Raw genomic sequence first — 15141 nt, forward strand, 5'->3', positions numbered from 1 at the left:
CACCATTTACTGAAGAGACTGTCCTTTCCCCATTGCATATGCTTGGCTCCTTTGTTGTAAGTTAACTGACCAGATAGTGTAAGTTTTTTTCTTGGCTATTTTGGTCCATTAATCTATATGTGTTTCTATGCCAATACCATACATTTTGATTACTACAGCTTTGTAATATAGTTTAAATCAGGGTGCATAATGCCTGTGGTGGTATCCTTCTTTCTCAAGATTGCCTTGGCTATTTGGGAACTTTTAGGGTTCCATACAAATTTGGGACAGTTTGTTCTATTTCTGTAAAAAAATACCATCAGAATTTAATAGGGATTACAATGAATCTGTTCTATTCCTTTCTGAATCCTTCTGTTTCTTTAAATGTGTTTCAGGTGTGTTCATAGCCCTTTATTGAAGCATTTTCATGAAGGTGGCTAGAAAATCTTTGTCAGATCATTTGAGCATGCCTGTCTTCCCAGTGTGGGCTTCTCTGAATGGTCACTTCACATTCAGTTTAAGATTTTACTAGTTCTTTGTATGATTAGTAATTTTCAATTCAAATCTGGATATTTGGGGTTATGTTACGAGACACTGGGTCATATCTAAACCATCTGTTTTAACTGACTTTCCACTGGGTCTCCTCTGACACCAGCACAGTGGGGAAGGAAAGGAGTGGCTCATTACTACTGGGTGGGGATGAAAGTCTGGGACCCCCCTGTGGTCTCAATTAACATGGAGGGGAAGCTTCATTACCACTCTGTTAAGATGAAAGTCCCAGGTCAACACTCAGCTTTCTTTGGCTCACCACCCTGGCAGGGGTACTTAAAGTGCTAAGTTACACACTGAAGAGTAAAAGTCTAGGTTTCCCACTAGGCCTTTGCTAGTAAAGGTGGGGATAAGAACACTGTTTTTTTGCCTGAAATGGAGTGGCAATTGTCTAAAATTTTCCTGCCTTGTTGGGCTGCCCTTTTCCTGGCTCTTTGGCTTACGAAAGCAGACTTTTGTNCTACTGGGTGGGGATGAAAGTCTGGGACCCCCCTGTGGTCTCAATTAACATGGAGGGGAAGCTTCATTACCACTCTGTTAAGATGAAAGTCCCAGGTCAACACTCAGCTTTCTTTGGCTCACCACCCTGGCAGGGGTACTTAAAGTGCTAAGTTACACACTGAAGAGTAAAAGTCTAGGTTTCCCACTAGGCCTTTGCTAGTAAAGGTGAGGATAAGAACACTGTTTTTTTTGCCTGAAATGGAGTGGCAATTGTCTAAAATTTTCCTGCCTTGTTGGGCTGCCCTTTTCCTGGCTCTTTGGCTTACGAAAGCAGACTTTTGTTGTTGTTTTTTTCTTGACCTGTTTTTGTTTCCAGATTACCAGCCTTTTCATCTCCAAGTGTAGAATATATGAAACAAAAAGAAACCCAAGGAACTAATTCACAACCATGTCATTTCTTAGGTCCCAAACTTCCTAGTTAGGGTGCTTCATTCTCCATCTTTCGGAGTCTTTTAGCATTTTAACATCCAGGTATTTCAGTTGTACTTGGAAGAAGGAAAAAGTAATAGTAGTTTTGCCCTATTTTTTCCAGAATTGGAAGTCTCACAACCAACTTTCAAGAAACTCATTAAGTTCTTAAATATTATCAAAGGAAAATACCCATAATTATGTCAAAGAGCTACTAAAATAATCTTTCTCTTTCTAGCTATCTTTCTATGTGAGACCAGAATTTCCCAACCAAAAGAAAAACCTACCACAACACTGAATACAAATGCACACATAAGAATCCAGCTATCTTCTGTTAAGCCAGACATTAAAGAGATTTGCAAAACAAGTAACATAATCCTAGTTTTCTCATCAAGTTTTTTGTTTAAAACTATAATCTTTAATAAAATAGATTATGTTAACATGTATGACTTTATTACTGTTATTTTTAATAAACAAAAAATAAACTTTTAGTGTTTTCTAAGTTTTAATTTTCAACACTGTAAATGCCAATAGATACAACCCACATAACAATTACTGAGGTCATTAATAACTTTTAAGAGGACAAAAAGGGCCCTGAAATTTCAAAGTTTAAGAACCTGCAGGTCAGATAAAACTAACGTTGCAGGAAGTTCTTACTTCCTCTCCAACGAGCTGTAGCTGTGGTCTGTGAGCACACTGTCTAGTCCCTTGTTCCAGTTCAGGCGGTGTCCCTGGTGTTGCTGGAAGGACGGGAACATGTGCTTCATCCTCACCCATAACAGGGATCCCTTGCAGGACTCTAGAGTGTAAAAAAAACAATAATTTTTTAAGTCACTGATGGAGCAAAAACATTTGCTGACATTTCAGATCTCTGTTGAGATAAACACACCGACATTTGATATCTGCATTAAATAGAGATTATGCAGAAGTCAGATAATCCAAAGTGGGTAAGATTTTTTTTAAAACTATGTTTGATTCTAAATACATTTAAATCATAATCCATTGATGGTTTTATTTTATTACAACAGAATAATAAATTCACCCTATGAAAACCTGATTACAAAAGGGATTAAAAGCTCTGTACCTTCTGATTGCTAACCTGTTTCCCATTTCAGACTCACAAAATACTCCTAGAGAGGCAAGATGGTGGCAGAGTAGGAAGACCAGTCATGCACTTCCTCCCAGAACCAAACTGGAAACAAAACTAAAAAGGGGAGCAATCACCTGAAGTAAATCAAAAACAACCTAAAAAAGAAACTTTCAATCACCCTACGAGTAGGAGGGGAGGGTCCAACTAAGAGGCCAGCCCTGATAACATGGGTGGCAGGCTGAGGTGGGGGGTGCTTCCCTTGTGAGGGGACAAGCCAGGTCCACAAATAGGGCTCCCAAGCAAGGGAGGCCCTGTGCCCGGACCAGCCAACCAGGCAGCACCAAGAGGTGAAAAGCCACAGGATTTTTCTCTGTTGAGGAAACACAAAACCCACTGGAGACAGTCACTATTTTTTTCCCCTTTTAATTTTTAAAGGGGCATAGATTTTGTATTTGTAACCACCCATTGTCAGCCCCAGTGAAGGGAAAACAGCACAGAGTACAGTTGCTCGAGGAGAGAACCTAGAGTGGGAGGCACTGGAGAGAGATTTGAGGGGTGGCCATGGGGCTCTCTATGCCAAGATATACCTGGAATCTTCAGCAGCCATCTTTCTGGAGAACAGCAAGCCTCTCCCAGGGGAACAGCAATTACCTTGCTCTGTGGGATGCCACCCCCATGATCCTTTACAATCCTGCTTGTTCTATTCTGCATCTTTTTTCTCCTTTTACTTGATTTGTTTGTTTATTTGTTCTGTTTCCTGTGGGTTTTCTTTCTTTTTTAGTTCTGTTTCCCCCATTCTGTATCTTAACTCCTGCTGAGGAAACAACAACATAGCAAACTCCGGGGGTGTCAGAGACTGGCTGTAGAGTGCAGTCATACCATACTCTCTCCTGGGACACACACGGGTGCTTCCCCCTCACAGGACAGCCATAGCAGCATTCTCCAAAACCTGGACTCTGGAGGCCCCACTGATTAGCCTACTAGGAGCCCCGCCCTGCTGAGTATAGGGAAATAATCCCAAACAGACAGACTGAGTGGCACAGGGGCAGGGGAACACACTCACTATCTTCCCTGAAGTCTGAACAACACCTGCCATGGGAGATCCAAGAGTCCCATCCACCCGATTCGACCAGAAGCCCTGGAACAGTCGGGTCTAAGGCTGGCAGCAGGCCAGCAGGCAGAGACAGGCAGAGGCAGATCCTGCAGGGACTTGTATTGTTTGCTGACACCCCTGGACCCAGTACTGATAAAAGCCAGGTTTACGGAGCAGCTTGGCCCATCCCAGGCCCAGCCAAGCCTGGATGAATCCGCCAAAAACTGTGGATGGCTAGTAGCTTTGAAGATGCTGCCAAGGGCTGGACTTGGACAGCCCCTGACACAAGTTTACACCAGCCTCAGACACATCAGAGCCATGTCCAAAGGGAGAACCCAGCAGGCAAGTACTAAACTCTGCTGAGAAGAATCTCACTTTGTTCTATTATTTTCATTATTTTCCCTTTTCCACAGCCTTTTATTATATTTTCTTTTTTCCATTTTTCGTCTATTTTTGTTGCTGTACTTTTTCTTTGATATCCTTATTCGACTCTTATGTTTAATTACCTCACTGCTGCCTTCTATTTTCCTTTTCTTATTTTCATCATTTTCTCTTTTTTTAGCCCATTTTTCCCATTTTCCTCTTTCAGTTCATTAATTGTATTGGTTCTTGACCCTTTTCTCATCTCATAATCACTTTTCTTTCCTTTAGTCTTCTCTTATTCTATTTCTTTTTTCTTTTTGTTTCCCTTTCTGTACTATTCAATTTCTCTTCCCACTTTTATTGTTCTTTGCTCTTTTGTCATCAATATTGCTGTTGTATGTGGGAGTGTTGCTTGTTTGGGTTTTGTTTTGTATGTTGTTTTGCCTTGTTCTGTCAGCACCTGCACAACAGCTTATAAGAGGTGATAGGCATAGAGCCTCACAGACAGAGCTGGAAGTAAGATACAACCAACGAATGGGCCAAGAACAATCAGAGCCCAACAATAAGAGAAGAGTCCACATAACCCACAGCATACAAAGAGCATTCCTAGACCATCCAGATCAGGAGATGAAGAAGACTACACCAATGGGTACCACAGGGCTCCTGCCACATAAGGTAACCCTACAAGACAGGGAGTCAAAGCAGATCTATCTAATACATAGAAATAAACAAAAAGAGACAGCTAAAATGGAGAGACAAGGAAACAATCTACAAATGAAAAAACAAGCAGAATTCCCAGAAAAAAAATAAATGAAATTAAGGCAAACAAACTATCAGACGTAGAGATCAAAGTATGGTTATAAGTACACTCAAGACTTAAAGAGAATTATATCAGCATAAAAAAGGACACAGAAACTATGAATAAGGACAAGAAAGAAATGAAGAACACAGTATCTGAAATGAAGAATATACTAGAAGGAATTAAAATCTGGCTAGACTGTATCATGCAGACAACATGATATTGTGCACAGAAACCCTAAAGGCTCCCCTAAAAAACTACTTTAACTTAGCCCTGGCTGGTGTAGCTCAGTGGATTGAGCGCAGGCCTGAGAACCAGATGATCATGGTTCAATTCCCAGTCAGGGCACATGCCTGGGTTGCAGGCCAGTTCCCAGCAGGGGCCAGTTCCCAGCAGGGGATGCACGAGAAGCAACCATACATTGATGTTTCTCTTCCTCTCTCCTTCCCTTCCCCTCTAAAGATAAATAAATAAAATATTTTTTAAAACTACTTAATTTAATAAATAAATTCAGCATAGTAGCAGGATACAAAGTCAATATTCAGAAATTGATGGCATTATTGTACATCAATAATGAACTGTTTCAAAGAGAAACTAAGAAAGCAATCCCATTTACTACTACAACAAAAAAAGTACAGTCCCTAGGAATATATTTAACCTAGGAGGTAAGAGACCTGTACTAGGAAAACTATAGGACACTGAAGAAAGAAACTGAGGAAGATACATATAAGTGGAAATGCATACTATGTTCATGAATTGAAAGAATTAACATCATTAAAATGCCCATACTACCCAAAGCAATTTATAGATTCAATGCAATTCTTGTCAAGATACCAATGGCATATTTTGCAGATCTAGAACAAACATTTCAAAAATGTATATGGAACCAAAAATGATCCTGAACAGCCTCCTCAATCTTGAGAAAGAAGAACATCTGACATCAAACTATACTACAAGGCCACTGGAATCAAAACAGTCTGGCATAAGAACAGACACATCAGTGGAACAGAACAGAGAGGCCAGAAATAAACCCATGTCTCTATGGTCAATTAATAATTGACAAAGGGAGCATGAGCATACAATGGAGTAAAGATAGTCTCTTTAATAAATGGTTTTGGGAGAACTAAACTGGTACAAGCAAAAAAAATGTAACTAGACCACTGACTTACACCATACACCAGAATAAACTCAAATGGATTAAAGACTTAAATATAAGACATGATACCATAAAATTCCTAATGGAAAAGATAGGCAGTAAAATTTTAGATATCTTGCATAGCAATATTCTAGCTGACATATCCTCTAGGGCAAGGTAAATAAATTAAAAAATTAAACAAATGGGACTACATAAAATTTAAAAGCTTCTGCATGGCTAAAGAAACTATCATCAAAATGAAAAAAGAACTGACTGCATGGGAGAACATATTCGTCAACAGTACATCAGACAAAGGTTTAATCTCCAAAATACAGAGTTTATACAACTCGATACCAGGAAGACAAACAATCCAATTTAAAAATGGGCCAAGGACCTGAACAGACGCTTCTCCAAGAGGACACACAGATATCCCATAGACATATGAAAGAATTTTCAACATCACTGGCTATTATTAGAGAGATACAAATTAAAACCACAATGATGTATCACCTCACACCTCCTAAAATGGTTATCACTAATCAACAAACAAGTGATGATGAGAATGTAGATAAGAGGGAATCCTAGTGCACTATTAGTGGGAATGTGGACTGGTATAGCCACTGTGAAAAGCAGTGTGAAATTTCCCCAAAAAAACTAAAAATAGAACTGTCTTTGATCCAGTGATTCCACTGTTGGGAATATACCCTAAGAATCCTGCATCACCAATTCAAAAGAACTTATGCACCTCTATGTTCATAGCAGCTCTATTTACAATGCCCAAATGCTGGAAACAACCTAAGTGTCCATCAGTAAATGATTGGATCAAAGAACTGTGGTACATTTACACAATGGAATACTATACAGCAGAATGAAAGAAAGAGCTCCTACCCTTCCCAACAGCATGGATAGAACTGGAGAGCATTATGCTAAGTGAAATAAGTCTGCTGGTCAAAGACAAATACCATATGACCTCACTTATAAGAGGAATCTAATGAACAAAATAAACTAATGAGCAAAACAGAACCAGAGGCATAGAATCATGGAGCAGACTGGCAGCTGTAGGAGGGGTGGGGGTAGGTGGAGACTGAATGAAAGAAGGTGAAGGGATGAGTCAAAGAACATACATGAAGGATCTGTGGACATTGACAACTCTGGGGAGACTGACTGTGGAAGTGAGGGGCAGGCTGGGTGGAGGGGGACAAAGCGGGAAAATCAGAATAACTATAATAGCAGAAATAATAAAAATATTTTTTAAATAAAGAAAGAAGAAGATGGGAGATGGTGGCAAGATAGGTGGGAGCTAAACCTACTTGCTTGGGAATCCAACTGGGACACCTAGCTGACCTTCTGAAGAACAGAATGAAAAGCCAACAGAACCCAGCTTACATGAAGTCTGGAAGCCAAAGCTTGCAGAGGATGTTGAAAAACAGATGGTAAGGAGATTGCGTAGGGATGGTAGGATCCCAGGGACCATGGCTGCTGTGGTCCCCAGCCTGGCACTTGGCACCTGGCACAAGGGACAGCAGCTGCCACAGGAGCTTCTGGGGGACAGGCAGATCAGTGATTGTTAACTCTGCAGCTCTCTCCCCTACCAGAGCAGGGAAGCCAGTCCCACACCAGGAGAGACCTGGATGCTTGAAGTTGCTGAAGGGATAAAGATGCACTGGGAGATGCACAGAGGAGCTGTTCCCCTGCTGGGACTGTGGTTGCCAGCTGGGACAGTACCAGAGAAATTGGGGAGCTGAGTGATACCTGCAGATGGGAGAAGAGTTGGGCCACAACTGACCCTGACTCAGATAGTCTTGGGACTGGTCAGAGAGTTGGGCTGTGTGAAAAGCTGGGCACTTGTAAAGAACAGTGGGCACAAACAAGGGGAATATACAAAAAAAAAGCTTTCAGCAGCTGTTTAAGGAATTTTCCCACACCATGACCGGGCCAACAAAGAGGGAAAAAGAGGGGCACGATTTGCTCCAAATCAGGGTGCCTTATGGACTGACCAAAGTGGGGCAGCGGGGGCTCAGAGGAGTAGCAGCCCCCCAGAGAGACTTCATTTAATAGGGGAACTAAACTGCCTTAAAGGGACTTTGCAAACGTGCGGTGTCCAGACCAGCAAAAAGGGAGGAGGGGTGAGAGTTGCTCCCACTTGGTGCACCTCACCTGCTAATCAAAGGGTGGCACAACAAGGTGGATTAGAGATGCCAGTCTATACAGACAGGTGCATATGGAAAATTGGGGCCACACAGTGCTCTGTGGGCTTGGGCAGGAGGTTGGACACCTGTAAATATTAGAGCCCAAACCAAGCTCCCAACACAGAATCATAGGAAAGAAATTAAAAAGGGGAGCCCAGTCCCTCTCTGCCTGCAACATCTAGGAAAACCAGCAGAACCCGAGTGGTGGGTTTAAAGTCAGCAGGAGGCATTGTTGTTTTCTTTTTTCTTCCAAGTATAAGACAGTAATACCTGGAGCTGTGAAGCGATCAAAGATCCAGAGAGAGATCAGAAGGCTAACTCCAACAACTGAGACAAAATTCACTTTGCTATCCTACAGAATTGCACTTATTTTTTACTTTTTATTTTTATTTTTGTTATCATTTTTCTCTTCCTTCCATGTAGTTTTTGTTTGTTTGTTTGTTTGATTTCATTGTTTGGTTTCTTTTGTTCTCCTTTTTTTACTGCATTTTAATTTATTTTCCTTCACTTCACTTGTATTTCTATAACACACTTCTCTTGGTCTTTTGCTTTTTATTCTTTTTATTCAGATCATATTAACATCTTTTGATATTACTGTTGTTCCTGGACCCACACAGTACCCTTCCCTGGTCTTGGTACATTTCACTACATTCATGAGCTTTATTACTGCTGTGGTTAACTTCATTCTCTCACACACTATGCCAAGTCTATATTCTTTATTCTCACTGTACCTCACCATCTAACCTAGCATAAGAACTCTGCTTTCTGAAGTCAGCTTACATTATTTTTTCCCCCTCTACCAAGAGTCTTATCTCTTTTTACCTTTAAAAAATGACTAGTTGGATAAAATATCATCACTATTGCTGTACGTCTCCAAAGGATCTCCTATCTGTTCTCTACTTGTTGGTACTTTAAATCTCATAGAATACTCTTCTGCTGTCATAATCCACTGCACCTTTGCCCTACCCTGGGTCACATACAAGATAAGGTGGGAGTTGTGAATACCAGTAAAACCACTGGAGGAGAGAACCCACCAACAAAGGAGCCACCAATGGGTAAAACCCAACTATATCTAGAGAGCCCACTCAAATGGAAAAAAGAGGCAACCCTAGAGCATCCAGACAAGGAGATCAAAGAGACACCACTGAGTCCCACAGAATTCTTAGCACAGAAGTTCACCCTACAAAGATAGTCAGCAAAGAAGAGCATCAGGAATTACAGAAGCAAACAAAAAGACTCACCTAAAATGGGGAGATGAAGAAAGAACCTAAAATCAAAAGGAATGGAAGACTCCCCACTAAAAGAGCTGAATGAACTGGAGGCAAGCAAACTATCAGCTATAGAATTCAAAGGATGGTTATAAGGATGCTCAAGGAACCCACAGACTACAAAGAACTGAGCGAGAACTACAAAAGTATGAAAAAGGAAAAAGAAACTATAAACAAGAACCAAGAAGAAATGAAGAATACAATTTCTGAAATAAAAAAACACACTAGAAAGAATTACAGGCAGGCTGGATGAAGCAGAGGACTGACTTAGTGAGCTGGAAGACAAAGTAGAAAGAAATACCCAGGTAGAGTAGATGCGTGAAAAAAAGACTAAAAAATATGAAGAGAGCTTAAGGTAAATGCAACAATATTTGAATCATAGGAATACCAGAAGGAAAAGTAAAGGAGCAAGGGATAGAAACTCTGTTTGAAAAAGAAGATAAAAAACTTTCCAAACTTGGAGAGTAGAAAAACCACACAGATTCAGGAAGCACAGAGAATCTCAATCACATGACTCCAAAGAGGCCTACTCCAAGACACAAGATAATTAAAATGTCGAGCTTTAAAGACACAGAGGGAATCTTAAAAACAGCAAGGGAGAAATAAGAAGTAACATAGAAAGGAGCTCCAATAAGGCTAACAGGCTGATTTCTTAACAGAAACACTGCAAGCCAGGAGAGAATGGCAACAAATATTCCAAGTTATGAAAAGCAAAGGCCTGCAACCAAGAATACTCTACCCAGTGAGGCTCTCAATTAAAATGGAAGGTGAAATAAGGAGTTTCCCAGAAAAAAGAAGGCTGAAGAATACATGTCCACCAAACCAGCACAGCAAGATATGCTAAAGGGACTGCTCTAAGAAGATGAGGAAAAGAGAGAGAGGGAGAGAGGAGCATAGGTACAAAAGGGGAAAATTGAATAAGTACCTATCAATAATAACCTTAAATGTTACTGGATTAAATGTTCTAATCAAAAGACATAGGGTAGCTGAATGGATAAGAAAATATGACCCACATATTTTCTTATCCATTCAAATATGCTGCCTACAAGAGACCCAACTCAGAAAAAAAAAGAGGTCTACAAAGACTGAAAGTGAAGAGTTGGAAAAAAAAAAACATTCCAAGCAAATAAATGGGGGAAAAAACTGAGGTATCAATACTTATATTAGACAAAATAGACATTAGAACAAAAGTCATAAAAAGAGACACAGAAGGACACTTCATAATACTCAAGGGAAGAATCCATCAAGAAGACATTAACATTGTAAACATACATGCACTCAACATAGGAGCTCCCAACTATATAAGGAAAATCTTGGAGGACATCAAGAAAAATATAGATAGCAACACAATTATAGTAGGGAATTTTAACACTTCACTCTCAAAAAAGGACAGATCTTCCAACAAAATATCAAGAATGATATTACAGCATTGAACAATGCCCTATATCAAATGGAATTAACTGATATATATAGAATCTTTCATCCCAAAGGAGCAAAATGAACATTCTTTTCAAATTCACATGGGACATTTTCAAAGATAGACCATATGATAGGACACAAAACAAAGCTCAACAAATCCAAGAAAACTGAAATCATATCAAGCATTTTCTCAGACCACAATGACTTGAAACAAGAAACCAACCTCAAGGAAAACACTCAAATTCATGGAGATTGAATAACATGCTATTAAACAATGAATGGGTTAATAATGACATCAAGGAATAAATCAAAGTTTCTGAAAACAAGTGAAAAGGAACACACAACAGTCCAAAACTTATGGGAACACAGGAAAGGCAATCCTGAGAGGGAAGGTTATAATGATACAGGCTTGTAAAAAAGATAGAAACACTTCAAATAAACAACCTAACCTTACACCTGTAAGAATTGGAGGAACAACAACAAACAAAGCTCAGAGTGAGTAGAATGAAAGAAATAACCAAGATTAGAGCAGAATTAAATGACATAGAGACTAAAGGAACAATCCAAAGAATCAATAAATCCAGAACCTGGTTCTTTGAAAATACAAACAAAATCGACAAGTCTTTAACCTGACTCAGCACAACAATAACAACAACAACAAAGCAAGGGAGAAGACCCAAGTAAATAAGATGAGAAATGAAAGAGGAAAGATTACAAACTGATACCACAGAAATCCAAAGGATAACAAGAAATTACTACAAACAACTTATGCCAAGAAATTTGAAAACCTGGGTGAAATGGACAAATTTCTAGAAAAATGCAATATTCCAAAAATAAATAAAGAAGAAGCAGAAAGTCTGAACAAACCAATAAAAAGATACTGGAATTGAAGCAATAATCAAAAATTTCCAGCACACAGAAGCCCTGGACTGGATGGTTTCACAGGAGAATTTTACAAAACATTTAAGAAAGAGCTGACCCCTATCCTTCTTAGACTATTCCAAAAAATCCAAGAAGATGGAAGACTCCCCAACTCTTTTTATGAAGCCAGCACTATCCTTATTCCAAAAACAGATAAAGATGAAACAAAAAAAGAAAACTACAAGCCAAGATCAATGATGAGTATAGACGCTAAAATCCTCAACAAAATTGAGGCAAACTGCATCCAGCAATTCATTAAAAAGAACATACACCATGATCAAGTGGATTCATCTTCAGGATGCAAGGATGGTTCAATATTCGCTAATTAATAAACATAATACATTATATAAACAAAATAAAACAAAAATCACAGGATCATAACAATAGAGGCAGAAAAAGCATTAGATAAGGTACAGCACCCATTTATGATAAAAATATGCAGCAAAGTGGGAGCAGAGGAAGCATACCTCAATATAATACAGGCCACATACAAGAAACCTACAGCCAACATCATATTCAATGGACAAAAACTAAATGCTTTCCCACTAAGATAAGGAACAAGACAAGGATGCCTGCTTTCACCATTTCTGTTCAACATAGTATTGGAAGTCCTAGCCACAGCAATCAGACAAGAAAAAGAAATAAAAGGCATCCAAATTGGAAAGGAGGAAGCAAAACTGTCACTGTTTGCAGATGACATAATAGTGTACACAGAAAATCCTATCAACTTCACCAAAAAAACTACTTGGCCTAATAAGTGAATTTGGCAAAACAGCAGGATACAACATTGATAATTGAGAGATCAGAGGCATTCTTATACACCCACAATGAAATATCAGAGAGAAATCAGAAAAAAATCCCATTTGATATAGCAACAAGAAAAATAAAGTACCTAGGAATAAACCTAACCAAGGACATAAAAGACCTATACTTGGAAAACTACATAACACTAAAGAAAGAAATTAAGGAAGACACAAACAAGTGGAAGCATGCTCCAATCCATGTTCATGAATTGGAAGAAATAACATCATCAAAATGTCCATACTACCCAAAGCAATTTATAGATTCAATGCAATACCTATTAAAATACCAATGACAGAGTGTCTGCAGGCCTGCAGCTGCAGCATCAAGCTGGTGGCTGGAAGGTATTCAAAAATGGTATTATGGTGCTGCAAAATTCAATACACTGGGGTTAATGCGAGATGATATGATACATGTGAATGATGACGTAAAAGAAGCCATAAGAAGGCTTCCTGAGAACTTGTGTAACAACAGGGTGTTTCACAATGAGAGACACTGGACCTGACCATGAGACAACAGATCTTGCCTAAAGAGCAGTGGACAAAATGTGAGGAGGATAAACCCTACCTTGAACCATATCTGAAAGTGGTTGTTCAGGAAAGAAAAGAAAGAGAAAGAAGGGCAAAGAAATAATTACGTAATTGAATTTATGGATGCATCTATCCTCAGTACTTTAACAATGTTGGTTAAACCTTACATGTACAATTTAGAAACATCTGGGCTGTAAATATATTACTTTAAATAAATATCTATTATAACTTTAAAAATTAATTAATTAATTAATTAATATAATAACAGATTTCACAGACATAAAACAAACACTTCAAAAATTTATATGGAACCATAAAGGACCCCAAATAGACACAGCAAGTTTAAGAAAGAGGAACGAAGTAGGAGGGATCATCATACCTCAAACTATATCACAAGGATGAGGTAATCAAAACAGTCTGGTACTGGCATAAGAAAGGACACACAGATCAATGGAACAGAATAGAGAGCCATAAATAAACCTATGTCTCTATGGTCAATTAATATTACACAAAGCAGGTAGAAGCATAAAATAGAGTAAAAATAGCCTCTTCAACAAATGGTGTTGGAAGATCTGGACAGTTACATATAAAAAAAGGAAACTCGATCACCAACTTACACCATGATAATAACTTATACATCATAACAAAAATAAATTCAAGGTGGATAAAAGACTTAAATATAAGTTGGACAACATAAAAATCCTAGAGGAAAACATAGGCAGGAAAATCTCAGATAGTTCACACAGCAACATTTTCACCAATATGTCCCCTAGAGCAAGGGACATAAAGAAAAGAATAAACAAATGGGATCTCATCAAAATAAAAAAGCTTCTGACAGCTAAAGAAAACAGCATTAAGATGGAAAAAAATCAACCATATGGAAAAACATATTTGCCAATGATACCTTAGACAAGGGTTGATTCTCTAAAATATATAAAGAATTCACACAATCCCACCCCAGGAAGATAAACAACACAATAAAAAAATGGGTAAAAGGATTTACAGCCAAAATGGAGGCATAGGTAGACACACTGTGCCTCCTCGCACAACCAAAATAAGGACAACAAAAATTGAGAAACAAAAAACAACCAGTACTGATAGAAAATTGAACTGTATGGAAGTCCGACAACCAAGGAGTTAAAGAAGAAGCATTTCTCCAGACTGGTGGAGGGGCAGAGTTGGGCAACCAGGTGGAGAGGACTCACGGCAAAGTGGCGGTTGGCGGACCCTGGGCACACAGGCAGCAGTGGGTGGACCAAGTGAGGGAGGGGAATGTGGAGGGGCATGGTGCACAGGGCGGCTGGAGGACTAGGCGGTCCCATGTTCCCGCACAGATAAACCAGGCGAAACTAAGGAGTAAGAAAAATCGTACAACCCAGAGTTCCAGCACAGGGAAATAAAACCTCAAATCACTGACTAAAAACACCTGTCGGGGTTGAGCGGCTGGGAGAGACTCCCAGCCTCACAGGAGAGTTCCTTGGAGAGACCCACAGGGTCCTATAATGAATACAAGCTCACCCACCCGGGAATTAGCATCAGAAGGGCCCAGGTTGCTTGGGGGAGACAGGGGGAGTGACTGAAACCCAGTAGAGAGCAGAGTAAGCACCAATGTTCCCTCTGACCCCTCCCACACATACTGCGTCACAACAGAGGAATGTGGGTTGCCTGGCCCTGGTGAACACCCAAGGCTCTGCCCTTTACTATGTAACACATACGTCAAGACACAAAAAATGGCCCAAACAAAAGAACAGATCAAAGCTCCAGAAAAAATACAACTAAGCAACAAAGAGATAGCAAACCTATCGGATGCACAGATGCACAGTTCAAAGCACTGGTCATCAGGATGCTCACAGAATTGGTTGAATTTGCTCGCAAATTAGACGAAAAAATGAAAGCTACGATAAGTGAAATAAATGAAAATGTACAGGAAACCAATAGTGATGGGAAGGAAACAAACTCAAATCAATGGTGTGGACCAGAAAGAAGAAAGAAACAACCAAACAGAAAAGAACAAAGAAACAAGAATTCAAAAAAATGAGGGGAGGCTTAGGAACCTCCAGGACATCTTTAAACAATCCAACATCTGAATTATAGGG

At 39.4% G+C, this 15141-nt stretch overlaps 1 protein-coding gene and 1 pseudogene across 6 annotated transcripts in view; one reads left to right on the top strand and one right to left on the bottom strand.

Moving 5' to 3' along the window:
* Positions 1–15141, bottom strand: part of TTC6 (tetratricopeptide repeat domain 6) — a 234787-nt gene that overhangs the window by 90567 nt on the left and 129079 nt on the right. For all 6 annotated transcript variants that reach the window (XM_037056416.1, XM_037056413.1, XM_037056417.1 and 3 more), the window contains one exon: positions 2095–2236. In XM_037056416.1, coding sequence (XP_036912311.1) covers positions 2095–2236 — 142 coding nt within the window. The remainder of the gene's footprint in view (positions 1–2094; positions 2237–15141) is intronic.
* On the top strand, positions 4518–13148 carry LOC118993874 (cytochrome b-c1 complex subunit 7-like; annotated as a pseudogene).

The sequence above is a fragment of the Sturnira hondurensis genome, unplaced genomic scaffold (genome assembly GCF_014824575.4).
Source record: "Sturnira hondurensis isolate 20B ecotype Veracruz unplaced genomic scaffold, ASM1482457v3 Scaffold0008948, whole genome shotgun sequence".
In the NCBI taxonomy this organism is placed as follows: Eukaryota; Metazoa; Chordata; class Mammalia; order Chiroptera; family Phyllostomidae; genus Sturnira; species Sturnira hondurensis.